The sequence below is a fragment of the Boleophthalmus pectinirostris genome, unplaced genomic scaffold, assembly GCF_026225935.1.
Source record: "Boleophthalmus pectinirostris isolate CB_2022bp ecotype Guang Dong unplaced genomic scaffold, ASM2622593v1 HiC_scaffold_2, whole genome shotgun sequence".
NCBI classification, from domain to species: Eukaryota; Metazoa; Chordata; class Actinopteri; order Gobiiformes; family Gobiidae; genus Boleophthalmus; species Boleophthalmus pectinirostris.
Window position 1 is genome coordinate 21,895,328 of NW_026571152.1, and position 24,492 is coordinate 21,919,819.

Genomic DNA, 24,492 nt, shown 5'->3' on the forward strand with positions numbered 1-24,492 from the left:
AAAGAGCTCATGATACAATTTTATGCAACAATAGTTGTAGTAGTGGCCTTGTAGTTGCACTTAATTTAATTGGCAGTGGCAGTATTCAAGAAATGTTGTATGAAACATTGAAATGCAGCTGGAGTAGTGTTACAGAGTGCAGTGGGTGTAGTATTAGTATTATTAGGTGTTTTTACTTCTAATATGAATATGAATAATATTGCCAATTGCAGTAGCAGCAGTCCCACTTGTAGTAGTAATAGTAGTAGTAGTAGTTGTGGTAGTAGCCGTATATTTGAGTACTTGCACTCTACCATACAAAAACAGCAGACAGGCTATTGATTCAGACCCATGATATATTCCTCACTTCCTCTCATGTTTAGTGTAGTATTAGTATAAATATTATTGGGTGGTTTATTTCTCCCACCTGTAGTAGTATTTGTAATAGCTGTAGTAATAGTAGCAGTTATAGTAGTAGTTGTTGTGGTAGTTGCAGAATATTTCGATTTCTTCACTCTACCATACAAAAACAGCAGACAGACTACTGATGTAGACCCATGCTGTATATTCCTTTGTTTTTCTCAGGTGTTAGCGGTGTAGTATTGGTATACATATTACTGGGTGATTTACTTCCCTCACTTCTAATAGTTATAGTAATAGTAGTAGTAATAGTAGCATTAGGTGTGGTCATAGTAGCTGTATATTTGAGTATTTGCACTCTCTACCGCACAAAACCAGCAGATTATTGATGCAGACCCATGCTGTATATTCCCCTGCCTCTCTCATGTTTTATGGGCGCACAGTGTTGCTTCCTGTCGATCTGGATGACATATTGTCTGAGTTATTTCTGGTGTCAGTGCCAGTCATGTCCATCTTTCCGCCCACTGCCTCTGAACGCCACAGACAGCAGCAGACTCAAAGGCTTTATGTGGACGGACATGTGGAGAAATCGTCTTCATCAGCAGAGATTGGGCAGGGTCCTGAACTGACCTTTCTATCCATTAAACACGCACTTTTATAAAGTGCACTCAGATGGCAGGCAGAAGTATACAGTGCACTAGTTTTCAAATTGTCAAATGGGTCATACAATATTCATTGTTTCTTCAAAATAACAAAGTACAGTTGACATAAAATCTTATTCTGATTTGATGATGATTAGGAGGAGAAACTCTGAAAGATCATTAGACTGTGATTCACAGCCTCTCTGTTTAATATCTTCATTTCACCACCCACTCCTCTCATTGTTCAGCATCTGTCTTGCTCTGAGTGAGTGACAGGAGGATTTAACTAATCACAGAGAAGTGTAATCTAATCTTAAGAAAAGCTTTGATTTAGTTTGATTTTGAACTTTAAAGCTGCCAAATGTGTATGAGATGTCATAGAATCAAAGTTGCGACTTTAAGCTGTTAAGACAATTGTCAAGATTTTATGCCGTATTGCCTTTCCTTACAACAAGACAAAGGATTGATCTGTTATTTGTTATGTGAAGTCTTCTAAGAGACAGTGGTAAATTCAAGGCATGTGGGGATAGAAAGCTACTACTCATATTGCTTGTCATAATGTCTTGGTTAAAGGCGCTGTATTGAATTTTTATAGTCTGAACTAGTTCATTTTTGTGGCCCAAAGTTATTCCGCACTTTCTTAGCATACTAATTATTCACTGCGGTGAGTTTATAAGTGTCAGAGTAAAGTTTTGCCAACATTGTAATGCTAATAACAACTAGCATGCTAACAGTGCACCAACAGCAGACTATTTCCTGGTGCTCACACTAAACTATGGATGCAGACAGCAGACTGCAGTCTCATGTTGACCCCACGAATTGCTTTTACAATATATCTGTACTGGAGCAAACAAGTCTTACTTTATTCGATGAAAAGAATGTGTACAATCTCGTTAAGTTTATCTCACTGTCATCTTTGTATTTTGTTATCCTTGTTACATCTCCTATTACTGCAATTCTCAGCAGATAAGTAAAAAATGCACTGGAAATGTCTATCCACAAATGGGACATCCACAGTCAGCTGAATCCGATTTTGTTTTCATGCATTCCCTCTGAGCACACAGATTGAATTGGGAGGTTCAGCAATTCTCTGCTTAAAACTCTGGACTGATTTAATCCCCCCTGTGGAGAGGGGCGCATTGTCAGAACAGAGGCCAGTCTGCTAACTTAATGAGGATTAGAATAGCTTATCTGCACTGGACACTGAATCAATGTTCATCTTATCAAGTGATTGGCTACGGGACTCACTGTTCACACAATCACACAAAACTATAACCCTAACCTCATTGTTTATCGTTGCATCTTAACTTTCTACTAATCTTCAAACTTTATTGATCCACAAGGAAATTATTTGGACACAGTAGCTCACACATCACAATATATTGTAATGACAAAGATTTAAATTTGTATTTATTTATTTTTTTTTTTTTTACTTCAGAAACAGTTATTTCATCCTAAACTTAGAACTTACTTTTAGAAGAAAATTACCAGTTATATATCACTATTATACTAGTCATTTTTATTATTACATGTGTTTCTAATCTATTTTTGACAGTTTGAATACTCTGCTCCCCTGACCTAACTTCTTTTTTATTTGTCTCCACAGATGAAAAAGAAGAGGGCATCCTGGGCAGCATCCTCCTTCCGAGCTTTCATATTTCAATGCTGTCCGTGGACGACCACATCAACAGGAAGTACGCTTTTAAGGTCTGTGCGCGCTCCCATCTGTCAAACTACATAGTCCTGTCAAGATTTAAGATGTGTATTTGAACCTCGCATCCATCAGGAGAGACTTCAAAAGCCAAGGGTATTAAAAAGGAGTTTCCATAATGACATAGACAGCATTTATTTTAGGGCTATCACAATACTGACTAAATTGACTTAGCAATATTTTTGGGCCACATTTATTACTTTTTCAAAATGTTTCTAGTTCATTAAAGAGGGTGTATTATGCAAATTTGACTTTTTGGAGCTTTATACCATTTTGTAATGTTCCCTCATCAGAAACATGCCGGGTGTTTGAATATTCTTGTGATCTCTCCCAAACACTATTTCTTGGCTCTAAGGAGTGTTCAAATTGTTAACATTTAGGACTTTAGGACTTACTGTTACTAACAAATATAGATGTTTCATTCCTGCAGTATTGCAATTGTTATAGAAAAGTCTTATGTGGAAGTTAAAAGCAACCAGAAAGTTCAGTTGTGATTCTCTATTTTACCACTATTCAACAAAACTCTGACTTTTCCCATTCAAAACAGACGTCTAGGAGTTTGCTCAAGGTCCCTCCAACCACATTGCCCTATTATACAACTTAGATAGAGGCCATTCTGAGTGCAAGAGGAAAGAACACTGGAGTGACCATTATGATGTTTTTTTAACCCAGACATGGTCAAATTCTGTGTGTTTTGTTGATGTTTCTATGCTGGGTCAGAAATATTCTCAGTACTTTTAGCAGTACTTGTAAACAGGATTTCAAGATACTAAAAAAAAGCTCTGTTTTTCTCTTTCCCCTTTGTGTCCCAACAATGTGATGGGTTGTTCGCTGCGAGAGAACAGAGCTGCTATGGAACAATATGTCTTTCATACAACAGTGCACTGTATGGTAAGTATGACAAGTATTTTTAGATATAGACCTACTGTTAACCACAAAAAGTAAAAGTAGTAAAGTACTGTACTTAAGTATATATTTTAGGTATATGTACTTTACATAAGTACATTTTAAAGTGGATACTTTTACTTTTACTTCATTACGTTTGAGAGCAGTATCTACTACATTTTTTAACTGGACTGAAAAGTAAAAGTATTTTTTATTGTGTGAGACCTGCTGAAAAGAGGAGGGGGTTTAGTTTTAACACATTTTTACTTTGAGCAGACAAAATATACAAATAAAACTAGCTAGATTCATTTGTTTCTGTTAAGCAAAGTCAAAATCATTACATTTAAAGCTTTATTAGATGTCAAACTCTGTGCATAATGGTTTTACTTTTTACTCTTCAAGTACATTTTTAAACGGGTTCTTCAATACTTCTACTACTACTACTACTACTACTACTACTTCCATGTGATACTTTTACTTTTACTTGACTTTTTCTTTGCTCTGATGTTTGCACTTTTACTTAAGTGACAAAATTGAGTACTTCTTACACCACTGCACAAACCAATACAACATTTTCCTTTTTCTTTTGCAGGTTACGTTTACTTTGACCCCTGACCCTGTCCCATGTGAACTCAGGCCACACACCCGAACATGAGGACGTACTACTTTTGCACAGACACTGCCAAAGAGATGGAGTCGTGGATGAAAGTGATGACGGATGCAGCTCTTGTGCATTCAGAACCAGTCATAAGGTTTGTGAAGATGCTATAACATGGGATTTTATTGTTTAACATTATTTTTTTTAAATAAATAATAAAGGACAACTTCAATGGTTAGGTATGTCTTGTCAAGTTGTCTAAGGGTTTTTGTGTAAAAGTAGTGCTAACCAAATATGAAAAAGGACACTACAAGAAATAAAAGTAGTCAAAAAAAAAGAAAAAGAAATGCCTTAAAGGTCTTATATTACACAAAACCTTTAAGCCATATTATAAAGTTGTTACCTCCTCAAAAACATACCTGGAGTTATGTTTTGTTTCATTCACACATGTTTGAGTTGCCCTTTATTATTAGTCTGTCTACATCTCTAGAGCTACCTTTTGCCTTTAGTTTAGTAGATATTGGTAATGCTGGGTCCAGGTATGTTTGTGATTTGCATAGATAATAAAATAGCGTAATATAGGTCCTTTAAAGTGGTAAAACTCATATTCATACATGCTTTCTTAGAATTTATTGAGTCAACATTTCTTAATCATAAATTACTATAAATATTCTACTAGTAAGATTAAGAGTTAAATGGTCATGAGTTTGTACCGGCCACAGTTAGCATTTAGTTTGACTTTTCCTTTCCAAACTGTGCTAAATCAATGTCTGTCATTTGGCACAGGGCTGGACTAATGCCCTCTTCTTACATGAGCGAGCAGAGGCGGACTGCTCAAGTGTTCAGTAATTACACAGCACTGCAGAGGCCCAACTCCGTTAAGGTTCAACTCCGGAGCACTGTAGTCACAGACAGAAATAAAAGCAGCGTTTGTATTATTTTAAATGCATTTTAACAGCATTGAGATTAATTATTCACTTTATTTGATGTTTGTTTCTATTAACATGAGATTGTGAGCGTTGAAAAAAATATATTACATTTTTACAGCTTTAAAGGTGCACTAGAGAACTTTTCTGCTGGAGCGCCTCCCATCTGCTTGCTATTCCTTGTTATTGATTAAAATGTTCCACAGTATGGCATTTTACCTAATTTCCATAAAGAGAAGGTAAATGTCAGATGTTTGGGGAAGTGACCGCATTTACATTAAGAATATGCATATGAAAAATAGATTAGTTTAATACTATACTGCCAAAACATTCCAGGCATAACAATAACATATCCAGACAAAAATGCTGTCTGGATAGAAAGAGGTTTTCTTACCCTCTGTGTTGGTAAGAAAACCTCTTTCTATAGTATTTCCATTTCACCACTTGTGGTTGCATTATTGATTTTAAAAAATTGCCCTAAAAGCTTAAAACATGGCTGAAACTGTGCTCTGTTGGGGAATATGAAGTCACTGAAGCTGGTAAAGACATCAGTGCTCTGGTGTGACTATATAAAAGAATACAAGTGGAAAGTTGGATGGCGTGCCCTTGCTATCGCCCTATTCATTGCTAACCCAGTGAGCCGTGCTGTTGTGGGGAACGATCTGAACTTTGAAGCGTTGACCTTCGGTGTTTCGGGGGCCAAGGTGCAGCGGTGTCTATTACCACTGAGCCTCCCCCAGGAGCTTAGAGCCATGGACAGGTCTTTAGGAGAGGTTTAAAGGAACAACAAATAGACTATTGCAGTCCCAGCTCAACACATCTAACCTCTCCATACAGAAGTAGTTTTACGAAGGGATCTGGTTTGGCTTTATGTGCTTCTAGTAGCTGCAGAAAACACTACGGATCTTCACTGGTTTTGTTTCTTTCCCCATAATTTTTTCCCATCAGTCTATTGTTAGAATCTCCTACCACTGAACAATTAATAGTATTTTAATCACAATGTCATAAAACACTCATTAAAAAGGGAAATTTGATTGCTGCCTGCAGAGCCCACAACGACTGCTATTGTACTAAAAACATTTGAATTTATTTAGGCGATTATGGGGATTTTTAGCATCTACTCAGGGGGAAAAAAGGTGGGAAAACATTGCCTGATGGTAATTGCATTTGTATTGTTGGTTTAGAAAAACTGTTCTGTAAAACTAGATGGCTAAGTAGCTAGCAGTCAATGTAATATTTTTGCTGACTAATACTATGTGGTTGTCAGATTCAACACTCTGTCCTCACACCAATAAGGTCCCAGGTTTGATTACCAGGCTGTGAGAGGCCTTTCTGTTGTTCACATATCTCAGTCAGTTTTCTCCAGATAATCCGGTTTCACCCAACATACACAGTAACAACAAAGTGGCTTTTATGGCAGTCTGGCAACTGAATTTTATTACTGCAGTTGACTAAACATTGTCCAAGCTATAGCCCATTTAATACTTCTTGAATCTAGTTTATAATGCAGTTCATCAAAAAACGTTTATATAACTTGTTTTTCTTTCTGATCTGCAGGTTGGACAGGCTAAAAGTGGAGCAATGTGGACCTCAAGAAATCAACCATGTGGCCAATCACAGACCAGCACTCACACAACCAGAAATCCAAAACAACGAACGCAATATAGAGGTGGCCCGGGAGCACGCCGCACCTGTCAGCCCCATCTCAGCCGAGGAGGAGCGGAAGCATCGGGACGCAGAAAGATACGGTTTTCAGAAAGATGGAGAAGAGCGTGAACGGCCCCTCACCAAAATCAACAGTATCAAACTACAGCCAAACCAAGCGGCAGCTGTCACGGCTAATGTAGTGTCAAAGAGGACGCCCGCAGAGACCGATGGACAGCACAATGGGCCCCAGGTGAATGGAGGAGGGGAGACGTGTCTGGACGAAACACCTGCCGTCTCCACTCAGCGAAGCCCCGCCCACCCTGAGCCCGACCGCACCCTGAGCCGGACTAACTCCATGCAGCAGCTAGAGCAGTGGGTGCGCACGCAGAGGGGACGTGGGCAGGACGATGATACGAGGAGGTCAGTTCGGGGTTAGAACAATGTTTGATGATAGGTTTCAAAATTGCGCAAAGTTCAGAAAGAAAATGTTAATCAGTACTTTTGTCAGCATTTTATGAGTTCAAAGATTCTGTCGGACAGGGGTCAGCAAATTTTTTGGCTCCGGGTGCCATTTCGAAAAGTTCAGGCCTCTTCAGTATGCCACCACTTGCTAGCCACATGATATTAAACTTTTTTTAACTTTAATCTTAAATTGCCACAAAAGTACAATGTAAGAACTACAACATTGTACTTTAAGTGCAGCTCATTCATTCATAATGTTACTCAAAATGTTATGTGGTCTAAATGGTATTAAACCGCCCCTTGACTCTTCATGCAATCATGAAAAGGGGATTTGGAGGAATTTTTCTAAGAAAATTTGGAGTGAACTGAAGTAAATCTCTTAATTCTGGTGCTTTTTGGTGCCTTTTTGCTCTTACTTAATATTCTCAGCACCATCGTTTATTCCTAATGATGCCTACTTTATTTCAAGAACTGTTAAAACTCTTTAAATGATTAGAGAAAATATATATTAATATTATATTATTATATTTATATTTTATTCTTTATGTGTTTATTATTTAATTCCGTTTGTAGTTTATACTCGTTCCAGTGTGCGCATATGTGTAGTGGAGGAAAGCCCTGAAAGCCGCTGTGGCCAGTAAGTGGGGAGAGGCTGACTGAGCGCAGACAGTCATTACAGAAGCAGTTTTGAGCTGTGGTAGCAAGTGCACGGCAGTTATGACGCGTCATTGAGCACAGCAGGACATCATATTTTTTTCTGACAATTTCTCTACATGTGCCCCTCAGAATCCCTCTGCGTGCCCTCTGTGGCACTGTGGCCTCTAGAGGTTTGCTGACTGCTGCTATATGAGCAGAACAACAGAAAAAAAATGTAATATTTCTTTGCCAAAAGTGAAAAGTTCATTTGTAAACTTTATTACAACTTGACTTGGTATGGTAAAATATTGATTATTGGACATAGAAGAAAGATAAATATTGGATATTGGTATCGGCTGGGAGACTATTAGCTTCTTTACTGAGGACACAAACACAAGGTGATTTTATTCGCTGATAATCCAGTTTGAAGAGTTCATTCAGGTTTGTGATTGGATAATCGGCTCGAGAACCAAAACAAAAATGTTACCATAACAAAAACATAAACAGTTTTCTTTTTTATTGTTATTGAATCAATGTGGCAATATTAAAATCCAATATTAAAATCATTCACTAGACTAGCCTATAAATAACACTGTGACTCTGAAGTACATGTTAGATGGATAAACAGCCACTTCAGACAACCTTGACTTCAGAACTGAGACTCTAATGTTAATTCAGGGTTTGGCGTCCATGGCTTTTTCTCCAAAGATGTTTACGACTTAAAGTATGTTTTGTCAACAAAGAGTGTTTACAGCACATGCCAGTGTATATACATGACATTTAAAATAACAAGTACAAAGTAGCTGCAAAACTTAATTAGTGGAGTTTGTTTCTTACTGGCATTGCTCTGGTTCTCATTTGACTTGGCTGAAACTTAGTATGTATCTGATCTTCTATATATCTCCTCAGCAGCATGTTTTTGTGCTGGCTTGGCTTTTCTCTGTTCCTACCCACTAGGGAACTCTAGTTAGTTCATTTTCTACTTGTATGCATTTATTTTCTATACTGAAAGAGGTGCCCTAAATAATACATTAATATTGGTTTATATTTTATAATTACACTAATAACTTGAGAATTTCTTTTTCCATTGCTCTGTTTACCGCACATATAATTCAACTTTGGATCAAGTTAGATTTTGGTATTGCTATACTAGTACTTTTCACTATTATAAATGTATCTTTTTTACCCTAACTGTGACAACCACACATTGGCAAACTACCATTTAGTTACTAATTGACTTTTTTGAGATTTTAAGCTTTTTGTTGAGCTTTTAACCAAGTTATGTTGTTGTCCTCTCAAAAACATATTTGGGGCTTTATATTGTTTTATTCACACTTCTTCATTTTCATTAATCCTTTAATCTAAAGTTGTCTTCTCTGAGCACTCCGAAATACTCCGATTGCATTCTGTCCAGATTGTTGCGTTACAGTTAAAACTCCTGAATTCTCATAAGCCATCACTGGTCTCGTTCTGCGGTCAAATTGTATTCATAACAGATGCTTGGTTTTATTAGCATAACATTCATAAGAACTTGATTTGATTATTTTTCCCATTGTTCATTCCCGTTGCTGACAATAGAAGGAGCTTTAATGTCTAAATGCTCCTTTGGAAACAGAGGTGTGGTTTATAGTGTGTTTTCCACATTATTGTAAATGAGAAAATGTGAAAGTGACCAAAATAATTAAAATTAAATTAAACAAATAATTAACCATTAATATCTCACCACTGATCATTTGCAACTATTAACAGTAATATAATTCTTATTCTCTCCACAGTGTTACTTCATACCAGACAATGCCAAGAAACATGCCCAGTCATCGTGTCCCATACATGCCTCAGTATGGGGACGGGTACCGCAGCATGCCCCGGAACAGCATGGCACAGCGGGACAGTATCTGCAGCATGTCCCCCTCTCTGTATGATCAGGCCCTGGGTCCCTCCCCAGCCGACAAACGCCGCTCCATGAGAGATGACACCTTGTGGCAGTTGTATGAATGGCAGCAGAGACAGGCCTATAACAGACACTCAGGATTGTACAGTAACATGGCCAGTCCCAAAACCATGATTAACCTGTCAGATCATGCCCCGCCCAGCCACTCCATCCCCCCCTCGCCCTCCCACGGCTCCCTGTCCATGTACGGAGGTTACTCGCCCATGAGGTCCTACAACATGAGCACTGCACGCTCTGAGCTGTCCTCTCCAGTCTACAGGAGGGATATGGGCATGGACAGGAGGCTCAGGCCGCCAGTCAGCAAGGTAAACTTTTCATTTAAATGACATTTTTTCAATAAATACATCTTTTTTATCTGATTTTTATTATATTCTACTTTTGACCAGTGTTTAAAAGTGCACAGTGTAACTATAAAAAAACCTTAAATGATTACATTCTTTCAGTGAGCAGGCTTGCCTCTCCTCAGACACTTGATAATTCCTATGGAAATAAATCAGTTTAATGCTATATTCTCATCAAAGCAATGTCATATCCTTTGAGAAAAGCAGGCGGCGGGCCTCCACCAGAAATGTTATTTAAAGAAAACCTATTGTGCTTGTGTCTGCTATATAGTAATAATCTATTGCACCCTTAGGATCATTATGTTATAATTTGGACATTTTAAATCGCTTGTTGACTTCCACGTTAGAAAACTGCAGTGACGAATCACTCTAAATACAACTTTGGATGAGTAAATGGTGAGGGGAAACAACTATAACATGGTTAAAAGTCCATTTTGCTGAAAAGGTCTTCTTTAAGGCACATTTAATGTAATTCTGAAAAAGTTCAGTGACCATTAACTAAACCAAACCACATGGAGTCACAAGTCAGTGGACTTTTTATGTTGGCCTCAAGCTATGATTAACATTGTGGGCAAGTATTTTAGTTTTACAGATATTTTGTACAGGTTTGCTTAATGCTGAAAAAAGCAAAATAAAATTAAAAAAATATCTACATTATTGTCATGTTGTCTTTCAGTATGCTTATCCGCCTGATCGGAGGTCAATGCCTGCAGGAATCCCAGTCCAAACCATCTCAGCTCAATCTCTTCAAGGCAAAACAGTGAGTCAAACTTCCCTCGTGCTTTCAGAGCTTATGTGTGTGTATGTGTGTGTGTACTCTCCAAAACCACAATGTCATTTATCTTATTCATCGCTTGTATAATTTAGACTTAATAGAAAACAAGTTTGTTTCCACATCGTCCATTTATCCTCCCTCTCAACCCCTTCTTACTCTCCTTCAATGTTTTTTTCCAATAAGACACGACCTAACCTAAATAGAAGACAGATTTAGGCAAAATGAGGATCTATGTTCCAAGTAGGATTTAGGGAATGCGCACTTCAGGAGCTCTTGGACTGGCCCTGCATCAGCAGAGACGTTAAACCCCATCACTCGGCACACGCTAAGATAGATCAGGAATTTATGTGCATTGTCCAAATGGAGTAAATTTAAATCTTAAAGAAATTATGTTATTACAGCTGCATATTTTTGTACAGATGTACATTAATATTCAAAATGAAGTGGAATCGTTAGAATGAGGCACAGAAATCCTGATTTTGGACCTAAATATGGCTAAAACTGTCAGTGACAGCACAGCACAGTATTTGGTTAGGAATTCATACCTAGCTTGTGTTGTCAGTTTACTCAAATTTCATTTCATATTCAATTTTGTTACTCTGGAGAAAACCTTTTACCAAGATTACTGTAGTTTCAAAAAAATATATCATACAGTTGCTTGTTCTGATATACATGTAGATCATTTTCCAGTATTGATGCCTGTTCAATAATTCGATTGAAAATAAATAAATAAATAGTATGAAAACAATATTATTAGATCAACTGGATTTGTTTTAGAGTATTTTTATACATGGATAAGTAAAAAATACTTGACTAGAGTAATTTTACTGTCAGTTATCTGGGTATTATGCTTGTTTTTTTAATCTCTTTAAACATTCTGGCAGCATTTCTACTTTATAAATGTGTTTAATTCAAATGGACTCCCAAATACTGCTTCTGATTTCAGCTGTCTCGAATTTCTAACCTTTTTCTTGGCACAATATTCTAAAATTGTTCACCCTTAGTTAATAGAGGTTTTTATTTGAAGCTCTTATAACTGACTTCTAACGTCTGAATAATCCCTTTGCCTTGTGCTGCATGTTCACTATAGTAACTGTTCTAACCTTTGCCCTCTTGACCTCTTGACCTTGTGTGTCCTCTCTCCTCTGCTTCCTTGCTGTTATGCCTCCTACCATCTACCTCCTAACCTTTCAGCCTGAAGAACTGACTTTGCTGCTGATAAAGCTGCGTCGGCAGCAGGCAGAACTAAACAGTATCCGGGAGCATACTCTAGCACAACTAATGCAGCTAAACACGGACGGAGAAAACCCAAAGGTCAGGCCCCAAGAGAGGGCTGCAGGGCTGTGAGTTAGCATGCTCTGTGTGTGTGTGGTGGAGTATCTAACGTCCCCATTTTGGGTCACTACCAAGAAGAACATGTTTTGTTTTTTTGTTTTTTTTCATAATTATTTCTTTCTATTCTCTATTTTGGACTGTTTGCGTTTTTGTGTCATTTCTGTTTTTTCACTATCCATGGGTTTCAGAGTGATGAAAATCTATCAACATTGCCATAGTAATTAACAATTCAAAACAAATATATCTTTTGAATGGGCAAATGTCTTCAAAATATCACATATAACAGGAAGCTAAAACCTATGAATACATCTATGTTAAATGTGCACTGTGTATGTTTTCTGGTGGAGGATTCTTCACCACCATGTTTCATGATGTTCTGTTATTGCTTTGCCTGGAATGTTCCACAATATGGCATAAACTTACAGTATGTTATCTTTCATTTACTTAATTCTAGGCAAAACATATGTAAATACATTTATATTTATGTTAGTCCAGGCAAAACAACAATATCTCCTTAGAGAATAGAAGATTTTGGATCTTACATAGTGCACCTTTAAATTGATTTAGTGTGTGTTTAAGACATAATCCAGCCTCTGTGAATAACATTGTGCATACTTGTGTCTGTCCCAAGCCTCGATAAACAAATAGGGTTGTGACAAAATTATAGCCTATCTATTTGATATGCAAGCAGTTATGTATTTACCATGGCAACTAAAGAAGGAAAAACCAAAATGGAAAGAGGAATAAATAACTCAAAACAAATGGTCTGAGTGGCCTGGTTAAGTATTTAAGAGTGTGGGCATTTATTTTAATCTAGTACCATTTTTACATGTCTGATTTTGCCATTTGATGTTCAAGTTGTGTTCCAGTCATATTTGTTGTATATTCAGGGGCTGTGTGTCCTATACTGTAACTCTATGTAGCACATCTCAAACCTGACCCATTTTTTTCACCTTGAGAGGTCCCTTCCTTTCTTTTCTTCCTGGTACAAAATATGCCATGCACTTAAATTGATTCTACATCTGTCTTTGTGTGTATGTGTATGTATGCATATGTGTGTGTGAGAGAGAGATGTTTTTATCTACATTGTCTCATTCTTGTGTTACCTCTTCTCTCGTCTTTTTGCTGCTGATGGTAGAACGACATTCTTTCCCATCATCTCCATAGGAACCTCATGTATTTGGACAACCAGGTGGGGTAAAGCATGGTTATATGACTCATTTACTCTTGTTAAAATAGAAGCTTTTGGTACTATCTTTTCAAAGGCAACTGAAAGACAGTCGCATTGCATTGATAATGATGAGCATGTTAAAGATGCTGAGCTCCTTTACAACAGCTGCTATTGGCCCTTTCATTCATGAGCTTATGGCTATGCTAAACTTATATTTCTCTGTAGTGCTGAAGTAAAACATGTAGGTACTTTTAAAAATGAAAAGTGGAAAAGTTCAATCTCATTGTTTTAGTTGTATAAGTAAAATGTAAATAGTTTTATGTATGGGGTGGTGAGTGTAGCTTACACATTTAAATAAAATGAGTACATTAGAGATAGATTTGTCCCTCAGTCAGTAGATGAGTATTTATAAGCTAACATTATATAATAATTATTAGATTACATGCTATAATATATGTATAGGTATATAAGGTTTGTTAGGTCTTGATACCCAATATCAACCGATACTAGTGCAGAGACTGAAAACAGCATTTATTTCCTTTAAACAAATTTAATATACGACAGAACTGATCTAAATGTAGTATGTGGCTGTTATTTATCTCTCAACTAACGACAGAGCAGTTTTGCTTTCTGGGCCGACTATAGCCAGTAAATAAAGTCTCATTACATCAGTAATATAAATCTTCCAACTATGATATCGGTTGAACCAATATTTGGAAGCCGATATCTGATCCAGCAGTTTTTTCAGGATCTGATAACAGTATCGGTTCAGTGCATCCCAAGTTTTAATCAACTACATGCAGTGAACTTTTCCACAGAATGCTCCTTGCTTAGTAAAATTGCCTGTGCTAACTTTACCAGTAAGCTATAAGGATACTGTATAACCTCATAACCATTAACGTATAAAGGCCTTCTTGAGCAGTTTGTTTGTCAGTAAATCTAAGCTGAATCTGGGTACTGTGCTTGAAGACATTGCTCTAAACTTGCTGCTTGCTCCTCTCCACACTGGACCATAGATGAAGGAAAATGGCCCTTTAATCGCCATGACACACTCTTTGATTGAGAACTCTGCCTCACGGCCTCAACTGTACAAACAAGTAAGCAGGCCAACTGACGCCTGTGCTCCTCATCCTCACCAGTGTCTCTTCTTTTTGGTCTTTTTATGTCCTCATGGCATCTCGAGACCGGTCCCCCCTCTCCATTCATTGCTTTTAATGTCCCCTTTAATTGTGGAAAGTCATGCCACTGTTGAGCATGACTTGTTTTTGAAGATGTTGTCAGTGTGTTCGCCTCACTTTGAAATCCCTCGTCCCCCGGGTTTGTGTGCAGGGGCTTGATACGGTTTTCTTTGCAGTAGTATTTAAAGTTTAAAATGTGGGCTAGCTTTGGGACTGAATCTGGCACACTGCTCTTGTTTAGTCTATGGGCTTCTCTGTTAAGGTCAGTGAGTTTTTATCATCTGTCCAACTCCGCTTTCCTCTCTAAGCCACCTGGACTTGGCAGGTAAAGACTTTACAGACACTTATTATTCCATGGAAGTAGTACTGAATATTATAACTCAAATACTAGGGATGTTTATTGAATTCCGTATTTTGATATCAACTGTTAATGAATTAACAAAAAGGTTTATTAATTCATTGTTAAAGCTGCAACTTCATGGTGTAAATAAAGCTAGATTTGCACTCAAAACATTCACAAGCCCTCACTGACCAGTCCCAATCCTGTGCAAATACAATGCTATATGAAATAAAATATACCAAATTATAATGCACATATACAATTATCTAATTAATAAAGGATTTTGCCATTTCTTTATGTTATAAAGCAAAGTTTTGCCAGTACAGATATATTGTAAAAGCAGCTCTTGTCAAAATGTGCTGTCTGAATCCTCAGAGAACCAGGAAGTGTGCTGTTAGCATGCTAGCTGATGTTAGCATCATTATGACTTCATTTTGGCCATTAAAAGTTGAGAAAAGTGCTTAATTCACACAAAATATATCTGGGTTAAATACAAGAGGTGGGTAAGGAGAAACAGAAAAAAAAGATAGTATGATATTTTAAAATTACTTCTTTGTGAGTATTTCTTAAGTCCTTTGCTGCTGTAGAAGATTAGCGGGGGTTGTGTTTGCGCGCTGCCGTCCCTCACATCACTGCCACTTTTGTGACCATGCTCCGGGGTGTAAAAGTGCGGCCACCTTCACCTCTCCATTGGCATTCAGCTAAACACCAGCTGCACTGCCAGTACCTGTTTGAGCTGCCGTGGTGTCTCCCTGTAGTCCTGCTCCCCACACTGTACACGTCACTCTGAGATCCTGAACCGTGCTATAATGTTGTGCATGTTCATTACTGTTGAATGCCACATGGTCCTATGGGTGCTTCTGCTTTCACTGTGTGGCTGGGTGGCTCTCATCCGGAGAACGGACTGAATGGGTGCAAGTGTGAGTGGGGCGTACAGTAGAAACGGTGGCAATATTGAAATCTCAAATGTCTCAAAATTGCATGTTACAATAAGTACTGCTTTTGCTCAGTTTTAGTGCAGCTGATATTAAGAAGCAACTATTGACTGAAATTATTTAATCAATTTCTATAATCCTCAACTAATTTTGTAATAAAATTGCTGTTATCTGAACTAAAACTTAAAAAATATTAATTTTTACTTAGTACTAACACCACACTACACCACAGGATTATGATTTAAAAAAACACTTTTTTACAGTGTACTAGCTCTTGAAGCCTTCCTTACAGTGTCAAAAAACATCATAATGTTGATCGATAACTGTGATAATAGTCCTGTGTGAGATTTGGGAAATACTACATGTCTTAATGTAAATAATGGAATATGTAATACATGACTTTTTGCTGGTCTTAAGCCTTGTAAATGGATTTGTATAATGTAAAATAACCACATCACATACAGAACAAGTAAAATTGTGCACCAGCTGACATTATTTTTACAGGCTTTTCTCTTGCTATACTCTAACACGCTGTGACAGGAAGAATGACTGTGGGTCATAAATCTCCATGTGCCAGATGCTGTACATAAGATACATTTTTAAATTATATTTCTTAGAAGCTTGTGTGAAAGCCCTTTTATCCAAAGTGTACTCTAAAGATGTACTATAACTTTTCTGTTGGAGGGTCCACCACCTGTCTATCGCCATGGAGATGTTATTGCTTTTCCTTGAATGTTCTTCAATATGGCATTAAACATATTTAGCTTCACGGCAACAAGCATCCGTCCATGCTACAGTTCTGTGGAGTGGCGACAGACACAATAAGTGTAATGTAACCTGAAATGAGATAAATGCTAAGGAGAACACATAGACTGTATAAAAAAGTGGACTAAGTGAGTGTGAAGTCACCCATAGTGTTCAGCTCCGCTCAGATGATTGGCTATAGGAGTGAATTTCAGGCCAGGCTGTATATTATGACTAGGGTTTTTTAACGGAATGGTGAAAAAAAAACAAATACACCAGGACCATTGTAGGAACATTTTAAGACCAAAATGACAAGTCTCACAGCAGCAGTTACAGAGAAAATGGTGACAATATTCCAATGTGAGCCAATGGGAGCGAGGGTCAGAAGGAGCCGGAAGAGCCCACATGCCAACTTCCTATTTGGAACACGGGGCCTATCACATTAGTTATGTCCATTTATATACAGTCTGTGCTAGAACATTTCAGGCAAAGCAACAGCATCTCTATGGAGACGAGCAGGTGCCCAACCCCTCACCAAAAAAGTTGCATTGCAAATCTGTAAGTCTGTATTTTACCCTAATATTGTCTACTTCTCCACAGTTAAGTCCAGATGACTACAGGGAGCAGGTCTACACCCCAGCGCCACAAGAGCTGGACATTGACGTAAGCGCACACACAGACACAGATTTCACACATGACTTAACCCGGACTTGTTTTTGCATAGCGGATGGTGACTATTGGTCCGTTCCCTCCGCAGGCCAGACTGAGCAGACTGTGTGAGCAGGACAAAGTGGTGAAGACTCAGGAGAGCAAACTGCAGCAGCTGTACAGAGAGAAGGTGACTAACCACAGCACATCTGTCACAACTGCCTCCAACATGAAAGACCCACAGAGCATGAGGAATGAGCTACAGTGGCATGGTTGTTTAGTGAACCGCTACACATTATTTAGTGTACTTTCTACTCTATTTTTTGCTTTTTATCAAGTCATAAACATGCACAGGTGTCAGGTTAGACTACTCATTTTACTAAAACACAATTAAGATCAATATATTTAACACTTTTGCAAAAACATTCACACATTTTCCCAGTTTCATGATAAAAAAAAATTAGGACCATTGCCATAGCGACAAAATATTATATAGTTTGAAGGGGGAAAACTCTTTAAAATGTTGTATATTACAGGAACTTGAAGATAAATATGGTAATTCTGTGTGTTTTCTCGCTGTGAATTTGTTTTTAATATATTTTTTGTGAACACAGGAACAGGAAGCTAAAATCCATGAATATTTTTACCAATTCAGACAACACCCATATGTAATAGAAATTGTGGACTTTATAGGAGCTTCCAAGCGCTATACAAAATGCTGTGTATGCTGTGTTTTGCTTAGCTACCGTCGTACATAACTCACTTTCAGTTTAACAGGGCTGCAGCCTTGAAAAGTTTAATAGTCCCTTCCTTCGGTTCGCTTAGCCCTTATACTTAAGTTAGCCAAAGCTGAAGGTTGCAGTGATAAATGTCTGTGTGTAGCTCGCGTGTGTTTCTGATGTTATATATTCTCCTCTAGCACACCCTGGAGACGGCGCTGCTGTCGGCCAGTCAGGAGATCGAGATGGGCTCAGATAACCCCACAGCTCTGCAGAGTGTCATCCAGCAGAGAGACTTACTGCAGAGTGGCCTCCTCAGCACCTGCCGAGAACTGTCCCGAGTCAGCACGGTCAGTAACGCTTACATCATCTCCTTTACCATTTATCTAGTGCAGGGACCACATAAAGTTACTCACGCTATACTGTACAGATCAAAAACCACATGCTAAAGCAGGAGGGTACAGCAGAGAACCAGGATTACACAAAGTCTTAACTAGAAAATCAGGACTAGGGATGTCACAATGTTAAATAACAGAGGTTAGGACTGTGTAATATATTGCAAAAATTTACGCAATAATTGATATCGCACGAAAAACAATTATGTTGCAATGTAACCAGGGTTATGTTGTGGAGAATAGATTGACCTTAAATTACTTTTATTTGCTTCTAAAATGTTCCTATTATTACCTCATAGTTATAAGATCAGTAAACCAGGAAGAACATTCTTTTAAGGGAAAAGCCAGAGATAAACTTAATAGTGATTGGAACTTTTTCAGCTCCAGTGCCGGTGTCGATATAGTGGCTTGAAGTATCAGTTAATAATCGATATTAACAAATACCAGTGAAGTGCCTTTTTCCCCCCAGAAAACACATTTTAACTTATTACAAAATGGATCAAATTGTGGTTTGTAAATATTTATGCTGCAGGTAACTATTGAGCAGCTTTGTGTGAATGAAAATTCAAACATTATGAGATGTCCTTGGCCTACATCAGTCAGGAAATACTCAACACCAATATGATCATGATCTAATCCCTCAGCCAAAGATCATCAGATCTTTGGTACATCAGTACATCAGATCTATGTTTCTGTGACATCAATTTTGTTTAAAACTTTTAAACTTTTACCACCTACACAGTGAGCATCAGTATATCTCTCATGCTGTGATTCATGAGTCTACCTTTCTCTCTCCAGGAGTTGGAGCGGTCCTGGAAAGAATACGACAGACTGGAGGCAGAGGTGGTTCAGGCGAAGAGCAGTCTGCTGGAGCAGCTCGAAGCACTCGGGAGCCCTCAGGTACTATAACTCTCTCTATACCTAACTACTTAAATCTTTTCCATTTATACTTGGAATGCAAATGCTTAGAATTCTCACAAACACCTGAAAATACGCAAAACAGTCATCAACACTCAGGAGAGAAATGTGTCAGGCAAAGCATTTTTTTATGTTTGCGAGCGCGTTTGGTGGCCTCAAATGCACTGTGCGGAGGAGTAACAGAGAATTCAAAGAAACCTGACAACTGACGACACAGGAATTATGGCGCAGGTCTTCTTAATTAACTCTGTTTTATCTGTGCCTTTCATAATGGAAAAAAGTGTGGAGGTGGAGAGCTTGTTCAAGTGTGTGCAAGTACTAAGCTTTCTAGTCAAAAAAAAAAGAAATCACATTTTATATAGTAGACAAACGTGTAATATGTGCTCTTTAAAGGTGCATGTATGTATGTAACTGTTTCTGATGGATGGTTCGTCACTTGTTTGTCTCCATGAAGATGTAATTGGTTTGCCCGGAATGTTCCACAGCGTAGCATTAAATTAAAGCATTAAAGTTATTATTTTGCAATATAAGCACTTTGTATGGGATGTCAATGAGCAGGTATCTATACTAAAAAAGTCACATTCACAGGACAGAAATGAATCTTTCCGGAGTAGCTTTGGAATTATCTTGAGCTGTATCAGAACAAGTATAAAAGCACTGGAATCTACCTACCTAACCCTGGACAAATGAGGGAGTACACAGATATAAGACCACACGGTAATATAAAATAAAGTAAATAAATGGTTGCATTTATATAGCACTTTTCAACCTTCCAGGCACTCAAAGCGCTTTTCTTCAAGGAACCACTCACCTATTCACACACTTTCAAACACAGAGACACTGGTGGTGAGCGGGGTTAAGTGTTTTGCCCGAGGACAAAATGACAGTATCCGTCTGTGGGAGCTGGATTCACAGTGTCAACTTTGTGGATCTGACCGCTCAACCAATAATGTTGAAAATCACACTCCATTGTCTAAATAATTCATATTTTTAAATTATTATCATACACCGTTTTTCTTCCACACAGTGTTTTCTACGTACCTACCGCACATATTCACCTGGTATTCAGATCTTTGCCTTATAAAGTTACATAAGAGGAAACTTTATTTATGGATGCGTATGTGGTGTATTTATTCAGATGGAGCCCCCAAGTCAGGAGCATGTGCACATTCAGAAGGAGCTGTGGAGGATTCAAGATGTGATTGAGGCGCTCAACAAACAAAAGGCTCAGAGAAGTGTGGCTGACGGCACGGGCGTCCACGGAGCCAAGAACAACTTCGGCAAGCACAAAAATGAGGTGGGTTATCAGTAAATATGTGGGATTTTACTGAAAAGCCAAAGTTACAGCCACTAAGTTGGAATTGTTTGAGAAATAACTTTTTAATACAGAAATAGCTTTGTCTTCAAGAATGTTAAAAACTCCTATGGAGGACACCAGCCAAAACTACTGAACAGAAATGGAAAAATATGCTGTGATTGAACTTTGCCAAATGTTGTTAGTGATTGTGTCCACAAACTTGAGGCCTAGAATACCCCATGTATCTGGAAAGATTACAAGCTTTGACCTAAGGGCAAATTCTAAAGTAGATTTTTTTCCCCTTAAATTGTATCTCCTAAAGACCTATGTGATACAATTACACGCTCATACTCATTATGACTAAAGTAACTGACCTACACAAGGTTGGCTGTTGTTTTGCCTGGATGTCAGTCTCTCTAATCAGCTGATTTGCTAGGATTGGTGCACACTGCTCAGAGCTTTGTTGTAGCAGATGGTTGCCCCTAGCGTGTGGCACAATGTGTCACCATGCTCCCTGTCATCCCTGTGTAATCCCCAGGAGGAGGAGGAGGACTCGGTGCCCCCCCGGCCACCCCTCCCTCAGTCCTACGAGCCCAACCCTTCCACCCCTGTGCCCTCCACTCGCTCCCTACACCGGCCCGAGGACAGGAAGGCCCCGCACAGGAATGGCACGCACGCTGTAAGCCCCCTAAGGTCCACCCTGCCCTCAGCTGTCATCACTACCCACTGGCCCCTTGTTAACGCTTTCACTTTTCAGTTTGGCATTATACTTTGGATTGTCCTTTTTTATTTTCATGATCAGAGCCTCTGGAAGTCTTTCCCATATATATATATTTTTTTTCTCAGTGTGACCAGTTTTGCTGTTTTGACTTTTGTATGCATTTTCTCATGTAAAAGTCATGTAAAAGTTGCATGCATGTTTTGGTTTAAAAAATAACCAGTTTTTTATGCTACATTCATGGGTTTCAGTTTGCTGTTACATCCAACCTTTAGAGCTCTTTTTCCCCATTCAGAAGATAAAATATTTTGTTTCAAATTGTTTATGACATTAGTGCTAATGTTTCGTCATTTTGTAACTCATGGATAGGTGTACTATGTAACTTTCAGTGAAGGGTCCGCCACCTAATTCTCTGGAAATGAAAATGTTCAGAAAGGTTTTGCCTAGAATGTTAAACAGCCAAAAAGGTGTCACAGGTTACAGGTCAGATTTGTAGAGAAGCGAGCACATTCACAGTAAGAATGGTCTTTTTAAGGTATTTTCGTAGACATTTAATTAATTAAGTTTAATATGATTTTGTGAACAATTCTAGGCAAAGCAATAACATCCCCATTGAAACAAGCAGGTGGGCGGACCCTTGACCAGACAGGATAAATAGTGTTACACTAAATTATATTTTTGCAGCATATAGTGAGTCTCATTATAACCTTATGTTGACAGGGTACAGATTACCGACTGTACAAAAGTGAACCTGAACTCACCACAGTGACTGAGGTGGATGAGAGCAACGGAGAGGACCGGTCTGAGCACCCATCTGAGAGAGACCACTCCGGAAACAAAGGTGCCTCTATTCCCCTAATGCCCCATTGGTTTTATTGAGTGGAGTAATTGTTAAATACTGCGTAACAAATCCATTTAGCAGCTATTTGTTTTAAACTAAATATTTTGCTTTTTTTAGGGATGTCCTACCCGGTTGGCATCGTCCCTCCTAGGACCAAGTCTCCTGTGCCCGATTCCTCCTCCATCGCCTCCTATGTAACACTGAGGAAAGGAAAAAGGCCAGACTCAAGAACAGTGAGTTTTAGATAAATCATAAAAAAATGTAAATCTAGATAAATTATTATTTATGCTTTTGTCTTATATCAGATGCATTTAAAGTAAGTACACTTAATGGCTGCAAGATTAATCGCAAACGCTGCAATTTTTGAAGTACAAAGTTACAAAATGTCCTGTGTTATGCTGCATCAGAATTCTTGCTCTTTTGTTTAGATCTGTACAAACATGTTCTGAAATTTACTTGTTCTGATAGTTTGTCAGTTCATATTTAAGGCTTTCTGTCTAGTTTTCTGGAAGCTGACAAGCGTTTTGTTTTTTGTGTGTTTTTTCATTGCTGAGCCCTAGTACACGTTTTACTTAAAATGCTTTAAAACTTGTATAAAACAGATCCACTAGTGACATGGTCTGGGTGTGACTCACATGCTAAACCCAGGCTATAATAAAATTGCTACGGTTGGTTTACAGTTTCCAGCCTCAGTTTCTATCAACTTTTCAGAGTGCCTGTGTTATTAGCGAACCACAGGGTGTGCCTCTTTTAAGACTGCCTATATTTAGGGTAATTACTTCAAAACAGTGTATAAATAAATTCACAAATCAGCTGGGCACTCCTTGTAGGTTGTGGCCGACTGAAATTGACTTGGTTTAAAAATAAAGTAAGGGGCATAGAGGTCAGACAGCGCTGACAGTCTGGTCAGTTTTATTACCATTTTTACAAAGTAACAATTTTTACAGTAATTCTTGAAACTCTGTTAAAGGTGTACTATATAACTTTTCTGGTAGCGTTTTGGTCACCTGCTTCTTTTCATGGAGATTTTATTGTATGGCATTGAAATTATCTATCTGTCATTTATTTTATTCAATTATTATTAAGAAAATATCTTGAAAAGCACCTCACCTCTCCAGAGACAAGTAACTTGGCCTGGTGGTGTTACTTTTTTTGTAACCATGGAGATAGGTACCACATGTTTAAAGCCATACTGTGGAATATGTTAGGTAAAACAATACTATCTCCATTGGGATAACCAGTGGTAGACCCTCTCACCAGAAAAGATGTATAGTGCACCTTTAACTTTGTGACCTGGTCTAGATTGTTATTTTTTGGAAAGATTTTGTTGCACCTCACTTATAAAAATAAACACCAAAATTGCACAAATCAATCATATTAAGTATTCATATTTTAATATATATCTCCCTCTTTACCCAACAGGAGCGTCCACGCAGTGCAGTGGAGCAGCAGCTCAATACGGGTGACAGTGGGCGGCCCAGGATGAGTGTGGAGGAGCAGCTGGAGAGGATCAGGCGTCACCAGCAGGCGGCGCTGCAAGGGAAAAAGAAGAGTCAGAGTATGCGGTGTACGGGAGGCAGCCAGGAGAGCACACCCACACGCAGCCAGTCCTTCACTAAAGAAAACCATGTCCGCAACGCGCAGGTATCCAGCCAGTGTCCGAGTGTTATACAGAGATGCTGTGAGCTCCAAGTGCTGTGAACAAGCTGTTTATTTAGACTGTTTTCCTATGCGTGAATGTTATTCATAAATATTGATTTAGGGCTGAAATTATTTTTTAAAACCATATTGATCAGTGACCATTTTTGATTGGTAGACCTTATTTTGTCTTATTAAAAAACTTAAATGTCTTTCCTGAACATGAACAATACAGACTGTTAATAATTGCCATTTAACACACAAAAAATGCTAAATTTCTTCCTTCCTCTTATGCTTTTGCTAACAGTATTGGCTGGGGGCCTCTCAATTAAATCGACTTAAGCATAATCACTGAAGATCAGAAATAACTGAATTTTGTTATACGCACTGCCAGCTCCAACCCAAAACAAGCAAAACAGGTAGACTCCTCCAAGGTTCTGGAGATGGGTCTCTTGCTCACTGCTCCCTGAGGAGATGCCCCAGTGGCATTGAAGGATGGGTCAAATGCAGAGGACACTTTCCGTACAGGAACTATAAACCTTAACCTTATTTTTAATGTACTGTATTTGTACTGTACAAAATAAATATCAGAAAGAAAAATACACAAATAATGCAACATGACCTTAACAAATGGACAATAGGGTAGTTAGTTTGTCTAGGCCTGTTGTTATGACCAGGCCTGCAGAGGACACATTTGTCAGTG

The 24,492-nt window shown here is 38.3% G+C and overlaps 1 protein-coding gene across 5 annotated transcripts in view; it reads left to right on the top strand.

Annotated features, from left to right (window-relative positions):
- Positions 1 to 24,492, top strand: part of plekha5 (pleckstrin homology domain containing, family A member 5) — a 105,172-nt gene that overhangs the window by 76,132 nt on the left and 4,548 nt on the right. For 2 of the 5 annotated variants that reach the window (XM_055155668.1, XM_055155672.1), the window contains 15 exons: positions 2,587 to 2,687; positions 4,213 to 4,328; positions 6,658 to 7,167; positions 9,621 to 10,101; positions 10,814 to 10,897; positions 13,386 to 13,439; positions 17,216 to 17,278; positions 17,373 to 17,453; positions 18,183 to 18,332; positions 19,176 to 19,277; positions 20,434 to 20,592; positions 21,131 to 21,271; positions 22,031 to 22,151; positions 22,269 to 22,384; positions 23,574 to 23,795. In XM_055155668.1, the coding sequence (XP_055011643.1) occupies positions 2,587 to 2,687; positions 4,213 to 4,328; positions 6,658 to 7,167; positions 9,621 to 10,101; positions 10,814 to 10,897; positions 13,386 to 13,439; positions 17,216 to 17,278; positions 17,373 to 17,453; positions 18,183 to 18,332; positions 19,176 to 19,277; positions 20,434 to 20,592; positions 21,131 to 21,271; positions 22,031 to 22,151; positions 22,269 to 22,384; positions 23,574 to 23,795 (2,501 nt within the window). The remainder of the gene's footprint in view (positions 1 to 2,586; positions 2,688 to 4,212; positions 4,329 to 6,657; positions 7,168 to 9,620; positions 10,102 to 10,813; positions 10,898 to 13,385; positions 13,440 to 17,215; positions 17,279 to 17,372; positions 17,454 to 18,182; positions 18,333 to 19,175; positions 19,278 to 20,433; positions 20,593 to 21,130; positions 21,272 to 22,030; positions 22,152 to 22,268; positions 22,385 to 23,573; positions 23,796 to 24,492) is intronic. The other 3 variants (XM_055155670.1, XM_055155669.1, XM_055155671.1) reach the window with 3 other exon arrangements.